The sequence below is a fragment of the Ostrinia furnacalis genome, unplaced genomic scaffold, assembly GCF_004193835.3.
Source record: "Ostrinia furnacalis isolate ACB-3 unplaced genomic scaffold, ASM419383v2 OfSCF7012, whole genome shotgun sequence".
Lineage (NCBI taxonomy): Eukaryota > Metazoa > Arthropoda > Insecta > Lepidoptera > Crambidae > Ostrinia > Ostrinia furnacalis.
The window spans coordinates 63,888-85,750 of NW_021137251.1; the positions used below are offsets into that span (position 1 = coordinate 63,888).

At 35.3% G+C, this 21,863-nt stretch overlaps 1 protein-coding gene across 2 annotated transcripts in view; it reads right to left on the reverse strand.

The window, feature by feature from the left end:
- Sik2 (Salt-inducible kinase 2) overlaps positions 1–21,863 on the reverse strand; it is a 42,760-nt gene that overhangs the window by 15,609 nt on the left and 5,288 nt on the right. For both annotated transcript variants that reach the window (XM_028318713.1, XM_028318712.1), the window contains 5 exons: positions 17,638–17,754; positions 10,672–10,735; positions 6,794–6,909; positions 5,266–5,436; positions 4,453–4,576 (listed from right to left, as the gene is read on the reverse strand). In XM_028318713.1, the coding sequence (XP_028174514.1) occupies positions 4,453–4,576; positions 5,266–5,436; positions 6,794–6,909; positions 10,672–10,735; positions 17,638–17,754 (592 nt within the window). The remainder of the gene's footprint in view (positions 1–4,452; positions 4,577–5,265; positions 5,437–6,793; positions 6,910–10,671; positions 10,736–17,637; positions 17,755–21,863) is intronic.

Genomic DNA, 21,863 nt, shown 5'->3' on the forward strand with positions numbered 1-21,863 from the left:
TAGGGGAATGCTTCAGGCGTGTTATTAAAGCTATGTCCGTACTGATGCAGGGTCGTCACTTAACAGATAGCTGACCCGGCGAACTTTGTACCGCCCCGAGTGAATGGATCTTATGAGATAGAAGAACAATTAATTTGTGACATGGTGTCAATTGCCGAAAATATTTAAAAACATTACATGAACTAAGTTTTTGACGACCTTTTTTGAAAAGATTCTATCGCCTATGTTCATCAGGAAAAAAATTGACTTCTAATAGTCACTATGATGACAAGCCAATTATTAAGTGAAAGAATTTTTCAAATTGGTCAAGTAGTTTCGGAGCCCACTCAATGCAAACAAACATTCCAATCTCTTTTATTAATATTCGTAGTAAATGTTCTAAGTAATTCGAGCTGTCACTTACTTTAACCAAAAGAAGTGTTTGCCGACTAGTCTGTGTCAAGTAGAAGTCAACAAATATTTGATTTATTACACTATTTAATTGTGGAAAACCTTGGGGGAGGCCTTTGTCCAGCAGTGGACGTCATTTGGCTGAAACGAACGAACGAACACTATTTAATAAGACTGCTCACGTAATTGGAGTCCTGATAAGAAAGACAAATACATGTCAGACTAATGTTTTCGCTTTTACAAACAAAAAGCTAGCTCACTCGTATATGTTAACAATTATCAGGTTGTCACGGTGAAGATAATTTGATATATTAGCACATTTTCTACAATCGTCTGTAATAAATTTCGAAGAACCATTACGCACAAGGAATTTTACAGAATTCGTTTAAATTCTGATGGGTAACTGATTGAAATAACATTTTAGTATGGCATCAGGCATGATGATTGCATTCTCAAACAAAATAAATTTTAAAGTAGGTATGTATATTAAACTTTGGAATTTTTATTGTATTTTTGAGTTCACTTCCCAGACGGTAAACAGAAAGTGTAAACAATTTAACTATACTGCATTTTTTTGTGTTTCACTAGTTTTCAAGACTCAAATCAACCTGAAAATGCCTTTCTGCTTACGAATTCTTCCGCGATTGAGTCGTATTGGATGATTATGGAATCTTTAAATTTCTAGATTGTTACAGTCGATAAAAAAACTTGTTGTGACGGCATTTAATCTTTTAGCACTTTTCTGTTCAACTGTTTACATAATACATGCGTCTGTAAAATTTCAGACGCTAGTTTTTTGGACCTAGCAAATAGGTACTGAGGATATTGTTAAACAAGTAAGCAAACATTTGAAATATTTATTGACATTGACAGGTATTTGTTTGTCGTCACTTATTAGAACCTAGGTTCTAAAATCTAACTTCAGATAACTAAAAATTCCAAAATGAGAAAAAAATAAAATTGATATTTATTTTAATGATTTTGTATTAAAACTTTATATGTGTTACACAAAATACATCTAATGAAAAAACCTTAACACGTAGACTGCCAAAGTAAATTTACGAATTCGCCAAAATTGAATTTTTTGCTAATCGATGTGTAATGGCTTGAAATGAATAGTTATTGATAAAAAATATTTTTTTAATAATTATATTGATATATTATACCCATAAAAAAAACTGTCAGCCACCCGTGGCTGACGCGGCCCGAATGGTATAAATTTCAGTCACAGCGCCATGTCAAGCATTTTGTCAGGCACAACAAAATCACGCTTCTGCGTTTTGGCGGGAACTACCGTGTCGAATCGCTTTCCTCGCTTTAGCCCTCGTGAATACTATCGCTCTGTCCGGCTCCTGTCGGTCAACTGTCAAATTTCGTGTCGCGTAAAGTCGAGAAAGACAGCAAGTTATAACTTACTCTCTTCAAAGCCCTAATCAGCCTCTTTTTTGTCTGTAATGTTTAAATTTTGTACACAAATAATAATTTTAATAATTATGCTTAATAATTTATTCTGAAATATATCGTAAACTTGTGATTTTCAAATATTTGTCGTGTTTTTACTAAAATTTTCATTCAAACCTGTGTTAATTTTTATTTAGGTACAAGAGTTGCGGGCCATGCTGAACATACTTTGTTGGGGGCCACGTCAGTCATTTAAAATAGGAAGTATCGCATTAAACGTGCCAGGCGGCCTACTGCGGTCGTTTGATTTAGATGCTTCAGTGTCAGGCTCCAGTGACTGACATGGCCCGAATAGGTTGCATGTTTGTCAGTCACCGGTGACTGTCATGGCAGTCTACGTGTTAATCATACTGTCGAACAAATAACTAAAAAAAACAGTTCGAGTATATTGCTTGCATGATGTGTAAAAAAGTTCGTTCGTTTCCTGGAAATCTAATGACATCAAATTTTGAAAGTGGCCATTGTCAAAGTTTTTAACAACCCATCCCTTGCATGCATGGAATGGCGAATTCGAAATCCGAAGTAAAAAAGTTTTTTTTTTTTAATTTCAAAAGAGTTTTTTTTTTAAGAAACTTGTAAAAGTTCTGATTTGCAGCCCTAATGCGGCGGGTTGGGACCGTTCCTTGGACCACCCTTCAAAGCCACTCTCGATGTTTATTCTGAGGCACAAACGTGTTTTTCACAATTTCCAACTTGTTGACATTAAACTCGCAAATGGAGCAAAATATTTACGCCGAATTTATAAATCAAATATTCGTGACTGAAAGCTGTTTTATTTTGCTGAATTTATGAATTTGGCTTTTAGAAAATGAATTGAGGATACACATTTCAGTCTTTTCAGGAAAGAAGTAATGGAACATACAAAATCAATCGACACGTTTCATACACGTTTTCAAGTTTTAAAAAGTGATAATATTTATAACTACATAATAACATAATGTAGTACTTAATACATGTTTAGTTCACAAAAAATGTGGAAATATGGCGCACGGCGTGCTTGACGAAACGTTTTATACTTAGACAGAATTCAATGAGGTTACATAAGAAAGCTCGCAAACGGCCTAATATTTTTTATAAATGAAGCATAATGATACAAATATGTATTAAGTCAACGCTGTTTGATTATCCAGCGAAAATCGAATTATATTAGACACTGCTCGATATTTCTAAAACAATTAACATTACATCACTATTGCGGTAATGAGGAACGCATGCTTGCGTAATAAACCGAATTATGAACCTAAAATTGGTGTAATAAGATTCACTTTACGAGCATGGGTGTTGAAATTTACGTGCATGTTGTGAAGCGAATAGGGTATTTATGCACGAACAATTAAGTTACATAGGTACGTGTTAATTAAAAATTGATTTCAGAATTAAAGAAGTTAAATTCAATTTGTTCAAGAATAATTCTACGCTCGCGTGTCAGCTGAAATGTTTTGCGTTGTAATTTAATACAACCACAATAAAATAGCAAAAGAATTTGCGTCTTATGCTTAACATTATTTGCCTTATGTACCTAGGCATTCGTAATGTAAATGAAAATTGTTGAGGTCAAAACGGGGTAGACGAGCGTCGACACAAAAAACTCGAATTAACTTTGGTTATTTATTTTGACTTTCATGAGCTCCGACCTTCTTATTTATTATGGAACGAAAATTCCATTCATGAAAAATACATACACTTTCCTTAACAAGTCACGAAGAAAACTGGTCGATTAAACAAAAAATTTGTTCGAGATTACTTCGAATATTTTCGGGGCATGTAAGTATCTTTTACGAGTGGAAAAGATCTGCCCCCGATCTTCAGCGAATCCTAATTAGAAGGAAAATGGGCGAAGTTGGTCTGACCGACCGCCGTTTAATATCTTTCTAACACTTTGAGAGCCGCTCGCTCACTTTCATACCAAATTACTTGCGTCAATAGCTCCGGCGCGTGATCGCATTCAAATACGACCTTTAAATGCATAATTCAGCGATTTTCTAATGAAATCAATCTTCAACTACCTTCGGTCTGCCCATTAACATCAACTCAAATGGTTTAAGTGAAACAGTCTGATTAGCATACGTGTATTTTCTTGGCTAGTTAACGGTGTAAAAGCAAACAATACCGTAAACTCGGAGTAGTAAATAGTGAAAGAAGCGGTATCACTCCATTCTTTCAAATTTCAATTAAAAAAGTGGTTGATCGAGCAGGCTTTCTATAAAATTGACGAACTGTTTGGAATTTAATTATTATTGACACTGTTACCCACTATTTATTTTGACATTTAATTGACATTAATTCTATTTGTATTATTAATTTATTTGGACATGATGTGTATTTCTTTCTTATTAATACTGCAATTGTTTATTATTAATAAGAAAATATATTGAAAATTTGACATGTAATGAACATTATGAATAAATTTCTTATTCTTATTCTTAGTTTAAACAACACCGTAGCCTACTGCGTTTGTAAACATTGAAAATGACAACACGCATATTAAAAACCACTTTACAGCTTCCAAAACCGTATTTGAGTTCTCAACATCCCACGAAACTTTGTTTGCGAGGCCTAAAAAAGGTAAAAATGTTGCTGTAAATTTTATATAGCACTTACCTTCGCTCATAAAGTATGGTATCCTAAATCTTCCTGAGAGCACTCGATCCCGCAACGACTGCAGTGTAGAGCCATCGAAAGGTAAAGCGCCGCACACCAACACATACAGCACCACTCCCAGACTCTGTAACAAAGCTCATTAGTCAACCATTTGCGGAAGGACAAAACGGGACGCCTCCACCAGTCCCACATCAAAAGGCAACTCATTTAAACACGACGATTGATTTGTCAAAATTAACGAGACCTTTTCCAAAGTTAAAACTAAACTACGCTGATTCCGTCAAACTTCACTTCACACGGCAACCATATTTATTCATAGAATTGAATAAAAACTAACCGGCTCGTTATCAACTATGCATGAAGGCGTATTAGAAATACGATTACGTCAAACGTTTTTGTGCTCGGATCAATTTTAATGAATCATATTTCGATTCGATATTTTTATTAAGTATGCCCGCGACTTCGCTCGTGTGAATTTTATGCTTGTTCGTCTGTCGCAGAAAGTATTTATCCGCGATATAGACTTTTTGTCACATCACGCGATCGAACACACGATCGTAAAGTGTAAAATATTCTGAAACACTTTTTATCACTAAAAATATAGTAAAGTATGAATATTCTGCTAACACTTTGCTTAGGTCCTTTGCTAAGTATCTCGATACCGAAATTCAAATCAAAATTACTTTTAGACGTGAAAACGTAACAAACGAAGAAACAAATAGAGTTGCTTTCGCATGTATAATAAGCATAGATAAGTTAGAATATAGTGAGGCTATTTTAAAATCGTGTTATTTTAAGCAAAAAATATCTTACCCAAATGTCAATTTCGGGGCCAGTGTATCTTTTCCCCTCGAAGACTTCGGGCGCGGCGTACGGAGGCGACCCGCACCAGGTGGCCAGGAGTTCTCCCGTGGCGTAGTAGTTGCTGAAGCCGAAGTCCGCGATCTTGATGTTCATGTTCGCATCTAACAACAAGTTCTCCGCCTAAAAGTAAAGGAGAAAATTTAAATAAACGGTCTCTATCTCACTACTAGACGCTGAAGTTTTAGTAAATCAATCGCTACAATGTAAGAGATAATTTACCTACATATAAATAATTAGCTTAGAGGCTAACAGGACTAGTAGTAATTTGTGAAATAACTTTCTAATAATCTTTAAAAAAATACAGGCATCAAAACCGTCTCCGCCTAAATGGAAAAAGTTCCCTTGTTCACATGTCATCGACTCCCGAGTCGATGACTCTTGAACGGTAGAGCTCCGTCTTCATGTTTATTGGATATAAATACGATTAAGGAGTTTGGCACTCGAATTGTTTCAGAATTCGGCAGCTGAAGGAAGGTACACAATTTAATCCTTCCCTAAGTATTTTGTTTACAGAAGGCTTTGTTTTGATTCGCATCATGCTACGGAAAAACAGCCTATCAAAGTAATCTTAAAAAGCAGTGTTCGTTCCATTTTACTGCAATATTTAATAAGCGTATTGAAATAAATTACTATATTTATGTAGGTATGTGCCTTTTAATATTGTAAGAATAGGTTGAACATAATTATTAAGTATGAAATTGTGTTCAGCATCTTGTTTGTCTCTATAAACTGGTGTAATACATATGTTTCCAAATGATCGCACTCGAATAATCAAGGCTTTTGCCAAATACCAAATGATAGAGCAATTGAAGGTTTACGCGGGTCATATACTTTCCTCGGCTGAAAGACGCAACATATTTATCGAAAATTGCTTGTCTTTTATTACGTTGCTTGTAAGCACACTTACTTTTCCCTATTTTATTTGATATTTGAAGGTGACTCATTCATAAGTATTCTTAATATTCAAACACATTCAAGCTACCAACAAAAGGTTGACAAATATTTGGTATGCGAATTATCAACTTTATTATTACTATTGTTCTGTTCATTAATGAACGCGATTGTAGGTATTGCTACAGAACTGTAAGTAGGTTAACTTATTTTAACTTTACGTTTATTATAACTTTCCGCCGTCTCAACATAAAAAATTCACAGCTGCTCTAAGAGCAAATACTCCCACTCTAGCATGGACTGATATCGCTATAATATTTCACACATAACCGTCCTAGAAACAAGGTTAATAAAGACATATACGGCACCATTTGTCTGCCGGTGTTCCGGTAAAGGGAAGCTACAGCTACACGTCTTGATTAAGCGAGTGTCCAGTTAGGCCTAGGATGCGCGCCGCGATAAGCTTTTGTCGCGGCATCTTATCGATTTTCCGTGATAAGCCCATACATTTGTCACCTCTAAAATCTTTGATAAGATTTTATCACAGTGAACCTGTGTAACATTGTATGTGCAAGTTATGACGTACCTTGAGGTCTCTGTGGACGATCCGCCTCTCGTGGCAGTACTCCACGGCAGACAGGATCTGCCAAAACTTCCGCCGGGCAGCCTGCTCCGCCATTCGCCCGTAGCGTGCGATGTAGTCTGCACATACACGCAATCACATTTAATCACAATATTGAATTATATTGGGTACAGTAAATGACATGTTGTAAGTATGATACAGGTAGGAACATCTTTCTGAAAACACGTTTCTAATTTCGGAAAATAAGTTACTAAGAAGACGGTGACGACATGCAATACTAGAAGTTGAAAAAAGCGGACTGTATGCAAAGCTCTCGAGATGTTTTATAACATTTTGTGGAAATTTAATCACATGTCCAAATTATATTCTTTTTATATTCCGAGTAGTGCATTGCCACAAAACCACAAACTTAAATCCGGTTAGTCGTCTAGTATTTGAACTTTAAAAGAACCATATAGGACTTTCCAACGTATTTACATTGCGTTCATAAAAAACACCGACGTTGCGTTTGTAAAAACCATTCATTTATATCGATAGTTTTTGCTTGGCTGAATGAAAACCCGAGTTTGCATTTTTTATCTCTCTATTCAGTGTACTGGGAATGCATAAAACCAGTTTTCTGAATAAGCAAGCAACGAAACCGAGTTTGCAATCATTTACGAATTTAAATGCCACTGCTCCCCTTTGTTAAGTTGTGTAAATAACGAAAATTATTCACTTTATTTACATGGTTCCCTGGAGTCACGAATATCAAAAAGTGGAACGTCAAGCGATATTTAGGAGACTTTTAACTCAGTGTTATTTTAACTCAACTGTTTTTACGTTATTCTAAAGCAGTGTTTTACTGTTACGAGTAAACGGTCGGGGGGGTCGCCAAATAAAAAATATTTGGCGACCCCCCGACCGTTCGCTTTTTTTTCATGCATTTTATAATGTTACAAAGATGTTTAGAGTGTTAATTAGATTTCGGATAAATCTGTCTTTATAAGTAATGTTTTTTTACTGAAGTAGTGTTTACGACCTCTCGCGACCCCCCTATAGAGGCTTCGACCCACAGGTTGAAAAACATTGTTCTAAAGAATATTGATTAAATACATTTATAATTTTATAATAGGTGCGTGTGGTGCTGTAATAAAATGCAATTTTTTACACAAAGATTAGGGTGATTAAAAAGAACGTAATAAAAAATGCCCTTAGTCTGGACTAAAATTAGAATCTTATTAAGATTATGAGGAGTGATTTCGCATGTTTTTCCATTAATAAATAAATTTATTTATATTCAAAGACGGAGCTAATTACTTGTGAAATCCAATTATCAAGCAGTTGCTAAGGTAACCTTCAGCCTAATACAATATGTACAAGAGGTAAGCAGTCCTTTGTCAAAAGTTATTACTCTACAATGTGGGTGTAGACTCTACACTGACGCATTGTGCCAATTAACAAGTTTTTTACCTATAGGTTTACGGTATTCATATTCCACGTGCCTTCATCACGAGTTTTTGATGTGAATTAATTAATATTAGAAGGTCTTTAGCACTGATATAAGAAATTAGGAGTTATCTATTTCAAGCAAAATTGAAACCAGGACATTGCGATTCTGTTTGAGTCTTGCTCTTGCGAGATGTATTACCAACGGGACTAAGGTCTCGCGACATGTTTTTGTGTCACTAAAGTTGTCAAGTGACGTCACACTCGCACAACAAGTTTTGTGACATAAAAATGGACGAGCAAAGTCAGAGGCAGCGCCTGGGGATGTATGTCAGGGAAATTTTAGCCAAAATAAAGCATTGAAAAGCCGACCGATCAACCTTTCTTTGAACAAATCAGATCGCATTGAAACTTCAAATGATTTTGCGGTAAAAAAAAATAAAAAAATTGTCAATATAAGCCGCTCTACCTCTAACTCTAGTGTTTCGATTCGTTTTAAAAAGTACATAAAAGTAAGTAACTGCCATGTATAACATACCACTATATCGAAATGTTATGTTGCATTAGCTGCAATACAAGGAAGGAAGTTTTGTCCCCAAGTAAAAATACGCTGAATAAATTCAACAGGACGGTGAGTGCATCGACGTAGCAGCCCCGATAAGATTTATTCCCGCGAAAAACGTCCCCGATCTTTTTCATTCAGTAAAAGCTTGTATCCTATTTTATAAGAAAGAGGACGACGAAAAGAACTTCGTAACTAAAGTGCCTATAGGACTGTTAATTAATTAAGTAGTAGGCGCGTAGATTCTTTAGAACTTTTAAGATTCTTTGTGTTACAAGATGTTTATACGTACCTAGTTAAAGATTGTTCGACTGATTTCAGAAATAGGTTTGTAATCTTAAAAACAAGAGACGTATCACTTCCATATCTTATAACTGATCGTTCGCATGGTAAGATTAACTTCACTTGAGACTTCGTTCATATTAATGTTAATACTAAAACATGCACGTCTAGGTAAGCAGTATATTAAGTAGGTATTTCGTTCATTAACGAGCATCGCGCGTGACATCACCTGTCTTTAAGCAGGTGGAATATAATCATGTTCCTCTCAAAGCACCTGTTTATAATTCGACGTTATTAGCTGTTTTGCATCAAAGTTATTAGGATGAGAATACCATAAAAGGAACACCACTTATGTTAAGATACTCCGGACGAAGTGAAGATAAACAGGTGCGGTCAAATTAAATTAGCAATTTAGAGTTACATGTTGCATGTTATCAAGTAGGTACAGAATTAAAGATGGGAATCGCTAAAATTCTTTTCAATTACCGAAATTAATATGTATTATGCCCATCCAGAAGAATATACTTTTTTAATCTTTACTGGCTGCGTCAGTCTCATAATCCGACTTAAATTTTCAATGCGATGCGTACGCACGCGGACGCAAGTCATCCCGTGATATTTTCAAACCGTTTATATTCATGGAAAGATCACTCGGCTTTTTGGGACGAATGTAGTCAGCTGTGCGCGAAATTGCTTTCCCCACCCCCTCACCCTTCACAGCCCCCGGATCCCTGGTCAGTGACGTCACTGACGCCGTGCTTACGTCATGGACGGGGCGACCACGAACCTACACGCGGCCTTAATCGATTCCGAGGTTACAATAATGCGCCCGTACAATGCTAAGGAGATTTATGAACGCCATGTCGCTATGTACAAAGTACATAAATATTGTGTACAGAGGGAATTTTCGACGAAAAGCCGCTTAGGAAAAGACCGTTAAGGAAAAATTGGTTTTGACTAAAAAGTCTATATAATATTACGTGGCATAAGATTGTAATATTGTTATTTTAGGGCGTCAAGTTAAATACGCAGAGTTCAACCCTCATCACTATAAATGGATTTGATATTAATATTTGAGTAAGGTTTTGATATAAGGTTTAATTAAGCGGCCTACTTTTAACGAAAAAACCCAGATAGAATACGAAAGGCTAATTAATAAAAGTGTATCGTAAAATAAATTGTTAAAAAATTGGCCAGTGTAAGCGACACTGGAGAATAATTAATCTTTTTAACCGTTACCGGCCCAACCCTCTGAAGCTGAAAGCCGCAGCGGCAGCGTTACGGGCCGGTACATTTCTAATTTTAGGGGAAAAAAGAAATAATCTCCATATTTAGGTACTAGACCCTATTTTTAAGGGACTCAGATTTAGATAGTCCAGTAAGTTAGTTAGTAAGACCCAGGTCATTTTCGAAAGACCCAGAGGCAAAGTATTAGTTGACTAAATGGTTTGTTATGGAGGAAACTTACTCTATCATAACAAGTTGATTCATTGCATGAAGGTTGGGTAAGACGCGTGATCAACTAAACTGTACGAACGCCTGATGGATGCTATCCGGCTGTACCACTTACGTTTCACAACTGATCAAGCAAGCTTGGAATGGAACTTACCAAAAATTTCTCCTTTACTCGCGTACTCTGATACTATGTAGATCATATTTTTCGTCTCCATGACCTGAAAAGAAATACATGAATAAGAAAACTAGTTGAGTACATACGAGTACATATAAGTATAATTATGACCAGTGGTGTGTCAATCTGTCAATTAGTGTACTTAGAATAATTAGATTCGTTCACATTGACGATGAAGCAACAGTTGTTGCGAAATAGATAAATACTCTATTGTTTTAATCCCACTTATTTCATGGCATTGACCCGGTGCCCTATCTGCGAAATGTATTGTTCGATCATACCCACTCAAAGACGATAATGTAATAATGAAAATAATTATACGTCTTTGATGAACTTTATCTGAATACCTACGAAAAACTGTAGTGCGTACTGCCTATTACTATGACTATAATGCCATATACATATTTTGACTAAGATGCAGACTTTGTGTAGTTAGGGTTGGTAGAGTTATGCCCGTTTTCACCATCAATCTCTAATTTTAAGTAACCCCCATGAAAACATAATTCCTGTTATGTGTTACCATTAGGGGTCACTTAAAAATTAGGCATAGATGGTGAAAACGGGCATTAGAATCTTGAATTGGCTCTATATACCTAAGTAATATGGCAAAATTTTACATGAAAATCCTTTTGGTGGGGAGATTTACATAAAATAATCGCCAATCTGTTTCGAAATACATAATTTATACATATAAAAAGTTGCGGAGAATTTTAATTTACATCCAGTTGAATTGGCAATGACTTACTCGTACACAATTCACGGTTCACATGATATTACACACATACACATATTTCTGCCAATAAATTTGCATTTTCAGCTTTAAATAGCGTATCATGGAAAATTATTATCCTTGAAAATTTACCATTAACACTCCATGAGCGTACATAATTAACTACTTTGCAGTGAATTTACATACACGTTTTTTGCTTGTCCGTTTCCGTAATCAATCCAACTAATGAACTTTGTAGGTGTAATTACTAAAGCTAAGATTGTCTCTTCCTTGTATAATTCACGGTATAACAGATAGTGCTTTAGGAGCGGCCACTCTACTCTAGAGCTCTTAGCTGAATGGAGCTAGAAGGCGAAGATAATTAATTGATTGACTTTGATTTACTTGCATTTTGTAGTCTGTAACTGTTATTTACGTACATTTTAATGTACTGGAAGCGTTAATGAAACTACATCATGTGCAGTCTACATTCTAAAATAACCTTACTAAATTATATAACGGAAGGCAACTGCTCAAAAAACGCTCGAATGATTTTCCGCAAGCCATTAAAAGACGCCAAATCTATAAATACATCCTTGATTTCAATTCCAGCTGTATTTCCTGTTACTGTTTCCGAATATATTCTCGATGATCTTGGCTTTCTAAAGTAAAAAATAGTGTTTTGTTACTAAGAACATCTATCTACTTATAAATAGTCATACTCTCACATAATCTGTATTAAAATTAGTTGAGTAAACTTACTTATCGTAATGTGATATAATTGTGTGGAAATAAACTCAATAATATAGGTTACAAAACATAAACGTATTACAATTAAATACCTAAACAAAACATACCTATTATGTAGAGCTATTTTAAACTATGAGTCGATGACACTTTCAAATTAAACAAACCAGGAAAATTAGCTACATTGCTTGAAAAATGATTACTGCGCTATTAAAAGTAATATTGATTGATTAATAGGTACAATTATATCACCATCGTAATCAAAAGAGAGCTATTTATGTTTCATACTGTGTTATTATTTTGTTGTCTATTACTCCTTGCTGCACATTAGACTTCTCGGGTATTTATTATTAATACTGCGTAATAAACTCAATCAAATGTAAAACAATTTTCAATTCAAAACAGAACAAAAGACGCTCTTCATGAAAATAACTGAGAACAGTTTGGAAGTTTTCAAGACAAGATCATATTGCTTTTACTTTGATAGACAGAGCCCCGCAATAAATCTTTAATATAAACTTTTGTGAATCCAGGATTTCAGGCCAGCTGAAAACGATTTGAGTGTTTCAGGAGTAATTTAAAAAGTATTACGTAGTGACACTGCTAAGAGCTGTTGAGTTGTAGAAGATCGATTTTGAAGTATTGAGAATTTTCTTGAGTAGGTTGGTCTTACGAGAAATGCCTTCCATCAAAAATGATTCGCACTTTTGCAGCACAGATGTCAGATAGTATCGATATGTATTTCGATTTGATATATTCGATTCTGAATACATCTATAACGACATCAGCGTTTTAACGCGTTATGATTTTGTCGTAGAAGGCAACTACGTAGAAAATGCGAAGTCTGTTATCGGAAAATGAGCAAGCAAGTAGGTACTTTTTATATCGACATTTCACGCACGAGGTAAATAATGATAAGTAAGGAAATTGTATAATATAATACTTTTTCATATTATTTTCCAGTTACCATGGTGGCTGAGATGAAATGACGTAGGCACAAAACGCGAGACGAAAATATACTTACACAGAAATAAAATTATTCTTATTCAATTGATGAAATTGCTACTGAGCAATAGGTAATCAAAGTGCCTTATTAGCGACAAATTGAGTCCATTCATCAATGTCTATAAAGAGACAGGTAAATTGTTGCTGAAGCTGAATGAAATTACTCAAACAAATACATCAGGCACGGCCTAATGAACATCGTTATTACATTAACATAAAAATGCGATTGCTATTCAAAACTCATTTAACTTTGCTAGGCTTCTGTATTGTTATCCCATTTGTTCAGGAAACCTGAACTTGTGATTGTCAAAAACTTTTGAATGAACCGAAACCATTAAAAATGGTTGGACGGAATGTTTGTTTTAAACACGCCCGTGAACCATTCACGGCCGCAGTAAAAATGTAAACTGCCACTAAAAATATCCACAAAATGTTTGTGAGTCACGAGCGCCGTCCGTCCGGCAGACGCTTGAGGAAGCGCTCTGAAGTTCAACTACTAATTCAACCAATTAATTCATTAATCCAGTATCGATAAAAACGAGATAATAAATACAAGTTTGTCTTTCGATCATACAGAAGGTTGTAGTAGTTATCTTCCACCTACGTTACATTGCACCTAGTTAAATAGAACTTTGTGGATTATTTATTTTGTAGTGTTGTCATTGCCCACAGTTTCACTCGCTTTTACAGCAGTGTTATATGACAATATTATGTGTACAAATAACTTTTTTAACCTTTCGCAAAGCTGTAATAAACCGTAATACAGCTGCGCGTATGGTAAAACATTTAACTGTTTATAACCAACGTTAAACCACAATAAAAACCGGTAAGTTCCCTTTCGCGGTTAGTCCAAAGAAACAAACAGTGTTTCGGTAATTAAGTAGCTACAAACAACGGATATGGTTACATTGTTCTATGCAATCGGAAATCCCTTCAACCACGAACCTTCTTAGACATACCTAAATTATAGAGAACAATGAATGAACGATTGTATTAAGAAGTACCTACTACCAAGCTACCAACTAGCCCTTTTCTTTGAGAAGTAGTTAGATATAGGAATTATTAAAGGTGTAGTGAAAAAGTCAATATCTCCGGTAATTCTGTATATTTTCTTCTCTGAAAGTGACTCGTAAAAGACACTTTACATAGCTATATTTACAACAGATTTCTCACATAATTCAAGGAAATTAAAAGAAACATCAATTTGTACATTATTTATTTATTTTATGTTACATGTAGTATATAGGCAAACGAGCAGATGGATCACCTGATGGTAAGTGATTACCGTCGCCCATAGACACCCGCAGACCCAGGGGCGTTACAGATGCATTGCCGGCCTTTAAGGTGAAGAACGTACAGCCAGTATAAAAATTAAGATCTTAAGAGTCAAAAACGTTATTTTTACATTGTATCTAGTTGTCTTATGCTCGTTTTAACCATCAATCCCTAATTTTTAAGTGACCCCTTTGAAACCAAAATTTCTATTATACATTACCATAGGGGTCACTTAAAAATTAGGGATTGATGGTGAAAACGGGCATTATTTACCTATAAAAAAGTAGAGTTCGATGTTCTGTTAACTGGACATACAACTACATAATAGGGACAGTTGCTTTCTTTCTCACAGCAGCCATTCAAGATGAAGTCTGTTTGAACACAGGGTGTACCCCATTGAGCTTATAATAGTAACCCATTCATACATCGGCACGTGTTACGAAATGTTATGCAAGAGTCATTGTTCATACGGAATTGTTGTGACCTATATAAGATTGCTTACCATGTAGAGTTCATAACATGCCGATACGATGGGTTATTGGTGGGAGCGCTTGGTCAAATATAACTTTGCCTTTTGGTTTAATACCGTCTCGTTAAAACCTTTAGTAATATAGTAAGTAGAGTTGAAGATTGGTACAATTCTCTACAGGTTTAAATCAACTTAGATTTACGACTGCTAATTTTAGTCACAACGCTGACGTCATTTGCAAAGTTTATTTATAGGAATCAAAGTATAAGGAAGCTTATTTATTTAAGTAAGGACCATAAAGTTCAACGTACTTCAATGCAACCTACAATAGGTATTGTATGGCTCTGAATGTAGGCTTTTATGTTATTTTTAATTCCTTAACTTATACAATTTTCTTACATTTTCCCAACAAAATAAACACAATATAGATACTCTCATTGTGGACACTTCAATCGTCACTATGAGACCAAATAAAAACTTGTTGATAAGCACCATTGTGTCCACAAAGATTTCCCCCGGAAAACACAGGGAGGTAGAGTTTAACAACATCGTATCGAATCAAAGGTTAATAATGATTCTTGTGTTGTCAGGTGACGGCCACGTGAGTGAGGTAATGCGGGCGTGTGACGCGACGAGACTCATCGATTGTATTAATGTTGGCCCGTCACACAGTTTTGATTCCTACGCGCTATTAATAAGAAACTAGACCAGGCGATATGCAAATAACTAATTTCTCTTTCGAAAAACAGGTGGAAGTTGTAGGTACTTTTCCTTTCAAATACGCCGTTTAGTTTATTGATCAGCAACAGTTCTGATTATTGTGGAAGAAAGTGAAACCATAGCAACATTATCCCATTCTGATACATATAGGTAATGATAGGTAAAAGATGTTCGTGAGACAATTTATTCTGTTAATTATGTACACAATACACAATATTACATCACAAAATATTTGAACAGTTTCGTTATAATAATGGATTTATCCAGTACTTTGCTCATCAACACTTACCGCATAACAATGAGTTAACCACAAACAGTTACACTAGTAATTAACCCTATATGTTGTTTCATAACAAAACAAAACCGGCTATTTAACAATAATAAATTGGAGGAACACGTATAACGAGTGTCGATTACGAGGTCCATAAACTCGAGCCACTCCAAATACATACTTAATGTGATGCATATTTTTGTAACTCATCCAGTTTACGTTAACTATTAGATTGCAACAAGCGAACGTAGTAGTTATATAAAGCCTTTTAGCATCGCCTATGAGGTCATTAGGAGTTGTGACAAAAATCGTAATTTTTCGGTATGCGTGTAACTATTTTCATGTGTAAGTGGATACGTCTGTATGACGTCAAAGCCTAATCCTGACGAACGGACAAAAGTAGATTGTATTGTATAGCTTATCGTTTACTCAATTGTATGATAATTATTTCGTCAAAAATTCATTAGCATTTGCTTGCGTAAAATACTAAAATGAGTAGTACTACCTCCGACTATTTGACGTATCAAGATTGAGGATTTTAGTAAACTTATTACTGGACTTTACTCCCAAAGGCACGGGTCCACCTACCGGTGATTTCAACTTCTAACTAGATGTGGAGATGACAGGCGAGTTTCGAAGCCAAATACAACAAATTAGCTTGTTATAAAACTTTCTAACTTTCAATAAATTACAAGTTTGGCTACGTACGGCCTCGTAGTCAATTCCCGTGAAGTTCGTAATGGCTCAACCTCGTAGTCGGCAAATTGAACACATTACGGACATTTACGGACGCATTCGGAGCAAGTCGCGTATCGACCGTGTCCCGTTTAACAATGTAATGTTACACATTACACTCGAGTGCTGCTAGTTGTCACTGTTCTGTAGAGTTGGCTCCACCAGTTATAGAGTAGTTTCTCCTTTGTGTATTGACCTCTTGGAATTGTAGCGCAAGCGGTAAATTGCCGCATGAGGTCGGAGACCTTAACGATCACGAGCCCATAAGACCTAGTATCTGTCATGTAGAAATCCACTTTAGCTAAACTTGTGCAAACTCAGTTAAAGAGTTTTAAACTTAGTTTTTGTTTCTTTTTTGGGCAGAAGAATAAATAAAAGGTGCGTATTGGAACACGTGTACATAAATTACAATAAGAATATTGAGCTATTTTTAAACTTTCAAAATACTAGTAGCTATGGAAAATTTGAATAGAAAATGACCAAAGAATAATTTACTATTTATGTGTTTCGTATCGCACATAAAATATGTAGTAATTAGTTAGGTTAGTTACTTAACAAACTACTACAACAATAACTCTCTTACCAACCTAAGTTCTAATTTCATCAAAACTTTCAGAAACCTTTCACACTGGAACAACTTCGGTATGCCCTTTGAGGATCAAACTAATTATGTTTACTACAAAACCGAAGCTCGTGCTTGTTTGATACCCAATAACGAACCAAATACATGTTGTTGCTATAATACGTCTGTGACAATAAATATTCCATTGAGATTTATTCGAGCGAGGTAATCGACTACGATTGAAAGATAACATTGAATTTTTATTGGCAGAAAAGCATTATGTTTTCTCAATACCGTCTGATTAAGCCCTATCCAATCTTGTATAGAAAGAAAAATATGAAGTTTCGTTGTAGCGAAATTGCCATCTTCAATGGGCTCTGTGGCCGAAATCTTCTGATATTGGAAATGTTATGAAAAAGAAACCAATATAGAAACAAAATAAGTTCACTCACCTGGTAAAGCTTAATAATATGAGGATGGTCCAGCCTCTTCATGATGTCGACTTCTCGGTACACCTTCTGAAGATTGCTGGCGTCTAATTGCGATTTATCTATTATCTTAATTGCTACCTGTAACAAAGAAAGAGAAAATTCAATATTATATTTTTAAACTAAGCACATTTTACGCATCTCTTCAACTAGGCTATATTTTATTCATTGCACACGGGCACTCTGAAGCGAAGCCCTCTATCAATTCAATAGACCTTTTCAGTAAAATAGACCCTTTTTACATTTTAACTAACTACATCGTCATTGACTATTCAAATACATGACATGGGTTAATTAGTTTAAGAGTACCTACTCATCTCCTTGAATAGGTACTATAATTTTATCTTTGGATTAAACTAAGTTAGTTATTCCAATCTTATACCTCATCACACTCAAACAACAAGGAACGTAAAGTGCTGTATAAATATTTTCAAGTATTAACCCTTACTTTTTATTACCATGTTATCTCTATGTATTTACTTAACGTCTATTTTTTAAGTGTCAACCAGTATTATTTAGTAGTTTAAGTACATTGTTCAATGCTCATAACGGAACAATACCGTTGGTTTCCAGACAGACAAAACGCGTATGACGTCAAGCCAGCGTCATCTCTGAACGATTTGAGCCAATTGACGTGATTGGCGCGACCGCCGCGCCACAGTGCAGATTGGCTCAAGTATAATGACCTAGCTAGTTGATGAATCGCACGTTACGTTACAGTATCAGAAATAACTGCATATTTTTAGGAGTCACTTATGCAAAACTGAAAAAATATATGTAACTGCGATGGTAGAGTTCGAATAAGGCAAGTCAACAATGTAAAAACTTTCTTAAATGAGAAAACAATAGTTTTATGTAGAAAATATACAACTACAAACTAATTGTTTCTCTTAGAAGACACTTTCCGTATTCTCTGAGGACAATTTGTTTGTAGTTCACAGTTAGAGGTCTTGAATAAAAGAGAAAGAAACAATTGGAAAAATCAATGGGTTTTTAAATATTTTTAATGTTTGCAAAATAATATAAAAACTTGGCAAGAAGTCTATTCAAGTTTCACGCTGTAGCTTTACTGTACTACTACACTATGGCTACATTCCTCATGATAGAAGTGGGAAAGAAAAGCAGTGGAATAGATCGGGGAAATGCTGAGTTCCACCAAGTGGAACGTGACCGGGGAACACGTGAGCAAGTGCGCAGGCGAGCATCGAGCGACCTTCGTAGGAAGATGGGCTATTAATAAAACCTGTTGTTTATGGGTCATCAACACATAAAACCTTCCGAACGACTTTCCAAAATGATGCCGGTATAGTTTGTATTTACCTTTACCTACCTTTTTAAACAATAAAGCTCGTTTTTGTTTAAATTATGAAGTTTAACCTTATCTACTTTGTCCGTTTTCCCTCAACTTTCTTAAAGTATTAAATCTGGTTAAAAACGCAAACATGATAGTACTTAGATACTAAGAGTTAATGTAGCAGATTACGCGTAATGCCAGAGGCTGTTGCAAGTTTAAGTCCCGCTAGGGGCAAAACCAATATTAGTAATAGGCACGTGCACGACCTAGAGTCATTCGATTTATTATAAACCAGGTTATTATTGTTTTGTATTTATTTAATTACCTACCCATCTTTTTCTAGTTGTTACCGACATGGTACAACAATTACATAAGTTTTGGGCTAAGGAGGTAATTGGTTTGGAGATTATATTCTGAAAAATTATAAATTAATTACAAAACAGCTTATTAATTGGATGTTTTTGCGATTTAATATTTATTTTGATTAAATATCAAATTATTGTTCTAGCAATTAACCAAAAATGGTTTACCGTTCACTAAGTACGTACGTAAGTAGAATTAACACTTATAAACGTAGAGTACCTCCTAACAAGCGAACACTTACGAAATATCCACTTGCTGTTATAAAAGATGATAGAAAACAGGATGCAGATACGTAGCTAAATGTGTAATTGCAGCAATATAGTGATCTACCGGTCAGCCGAACCGACATTGACCTCATTGCTGCGATAGCGCATTACGCACATCTTTACGTCATCAACACTCCAGCTCAAGACCCTCGTTAACAAAATAAACTCGAAATTATCTGCCGAGATAAAACAAACGACTGTTGCGATGATAGGTGGGCCCTGGCCGCCTCACGTGACCCTGCGCACGAGGGTCACTCTTTGCGGCATTCGAGACTCGAGAGGTGCTTATGAAGTAAACCAGTTAATAACCGTTAAAGATGCGCCGACGTCGGCTACACTAAATACACAGTCAAGGTGCAATCCATTTAAAAATATTCTCTAAATAGACTTATAAATGCTGACATACAAATTCAACTCAAAGTAACTTACAAAGCAGTCAAGGATGAGTGAGCAAGATAAAGTCTTCAATTGCATAATAAGTATGTGCCAATGCCTTACAATAATGCTTATTTAAACTACATAGTATACATATTACATAGTTAAATGATATAATTTTATCACAATAACGATATTATTACCGGCTCTACACTTTTTATAATCATAAAACTTAACTAAAAATGAATAGAGCGAAACGATTGAGGTAGAGATCTAAAACCTTGGCTCGATGACTCGGTCCATCCGATCGTCAGACCGAGGTACTATCCAACATTTTACCTGACCTCATGACGAAGCGTTTTCCTGAGTCGTTTACATAAAAGCAATAACTTTAGGCCATTGCCCCATTGAAAACTTTGTTGAGGATAACTAATGGGTGAGGAGTATCTATGTATACCAAATGAGGTCAATTTATTTAGCCGAGTAGAGAAAACAAACATTTGTCTAATCAAAAAACACCATGGTATCCGAGTACAAAATGATAGATAACGGTCAGTAAATCATACAAATAGTAATTCTCCAACGTGTATCAGACTTTCCTCATTGTGATTCGTATGATCGTGGGCATGGGAAACGAAGGTTTTCACTCGAACCGACTTCACAAGTTTAATCATTTATCAACTCTCGGAGCAAAAAGTTCTTAACAAAACTCACATACAAAAGTTGGTAATAATTTATTTAACATCGTCTGAGATTCAGACACGTAATAAAAAATCATAGGCAGTTCACAGACACACACATTTTTGTAGCAAAATCGCACCTCTTACAAATGCACAAGTTGCTACAGTGTTCAGCTAGCCTTGATCGACAATGGCACATTGTCGATAGTTGGTATTATCACAGGTAATAAGAGAAAGTAAGTAAGCAGATACTTTAGTGTCTAAACAAGTCTCAAAATAACATAGGTGTATGAAGAATAAAACGGACTTTTTGTTACAAGGCTCTACTATGGTAGACGGTTTTCTTTTACAGGAGCACAATTTTTTGAAATGAAATCAATTGAAATGGAAAAAACAATGGCATAACAATCCGAAGTGTGTAATTCCACTCACAATAATGAGGAAAATGCGTAAAAGAGGACAAAAAACAAGAGTTTTTTTAAGTCACACGGTGCACGTAAATACGTGTTTAACTCCATCGTCCCGTCACTCGGTCAGTAACCTAATGCTATTGAACCGACGGTTTTTAGCGTATGACGGCCATATCTCAAGCGATACGCGCAAGCGGATACACTTAGTGGCTTTTTAAAGATAAATTCGTAAGTAAACATGCTTAAGAAGTATTTAAAGATTTGCTTGCAAAAAACAAGCAGGCGAATCACAAAGTTATATGTTTTGATCAAAATCAACCGCAGTAATATAATACGCGTAAAATATCTGAATTTCCTGAAAAGAAAATCTTGAAACTTGACATGCAATTAATGGGTACATACCTATCCAATATTTAACTAACTACATAACTGATTTACAGATAGTAACAAAGTGGCCTACATAATAAAGAGATCAAGCTAAAATATCTAAATTAGGCGATGAAGATTCTCTTTCGCAGTAACCTTCAGTATAGACATGCGAACTATAATAAAATACACTTTTGATGCGATGTTAAAGATGCAATTGATAAAATAGAATCTATGATAACAGAGCAATAGGTAATACTCGTAAGAACCTATTACTTGTGTTAGTTTTCATTTGCGTCAGTTGATATCTTTTAATTATAATGATTGATAAATGATAAGCCTATGAACGCACAATTTATAGACGTACATTTTCAACGAAGGTACGAGTATACCTGCTTATTACCTACACGTCGCTTAGTGGGCATAACCTACCTAT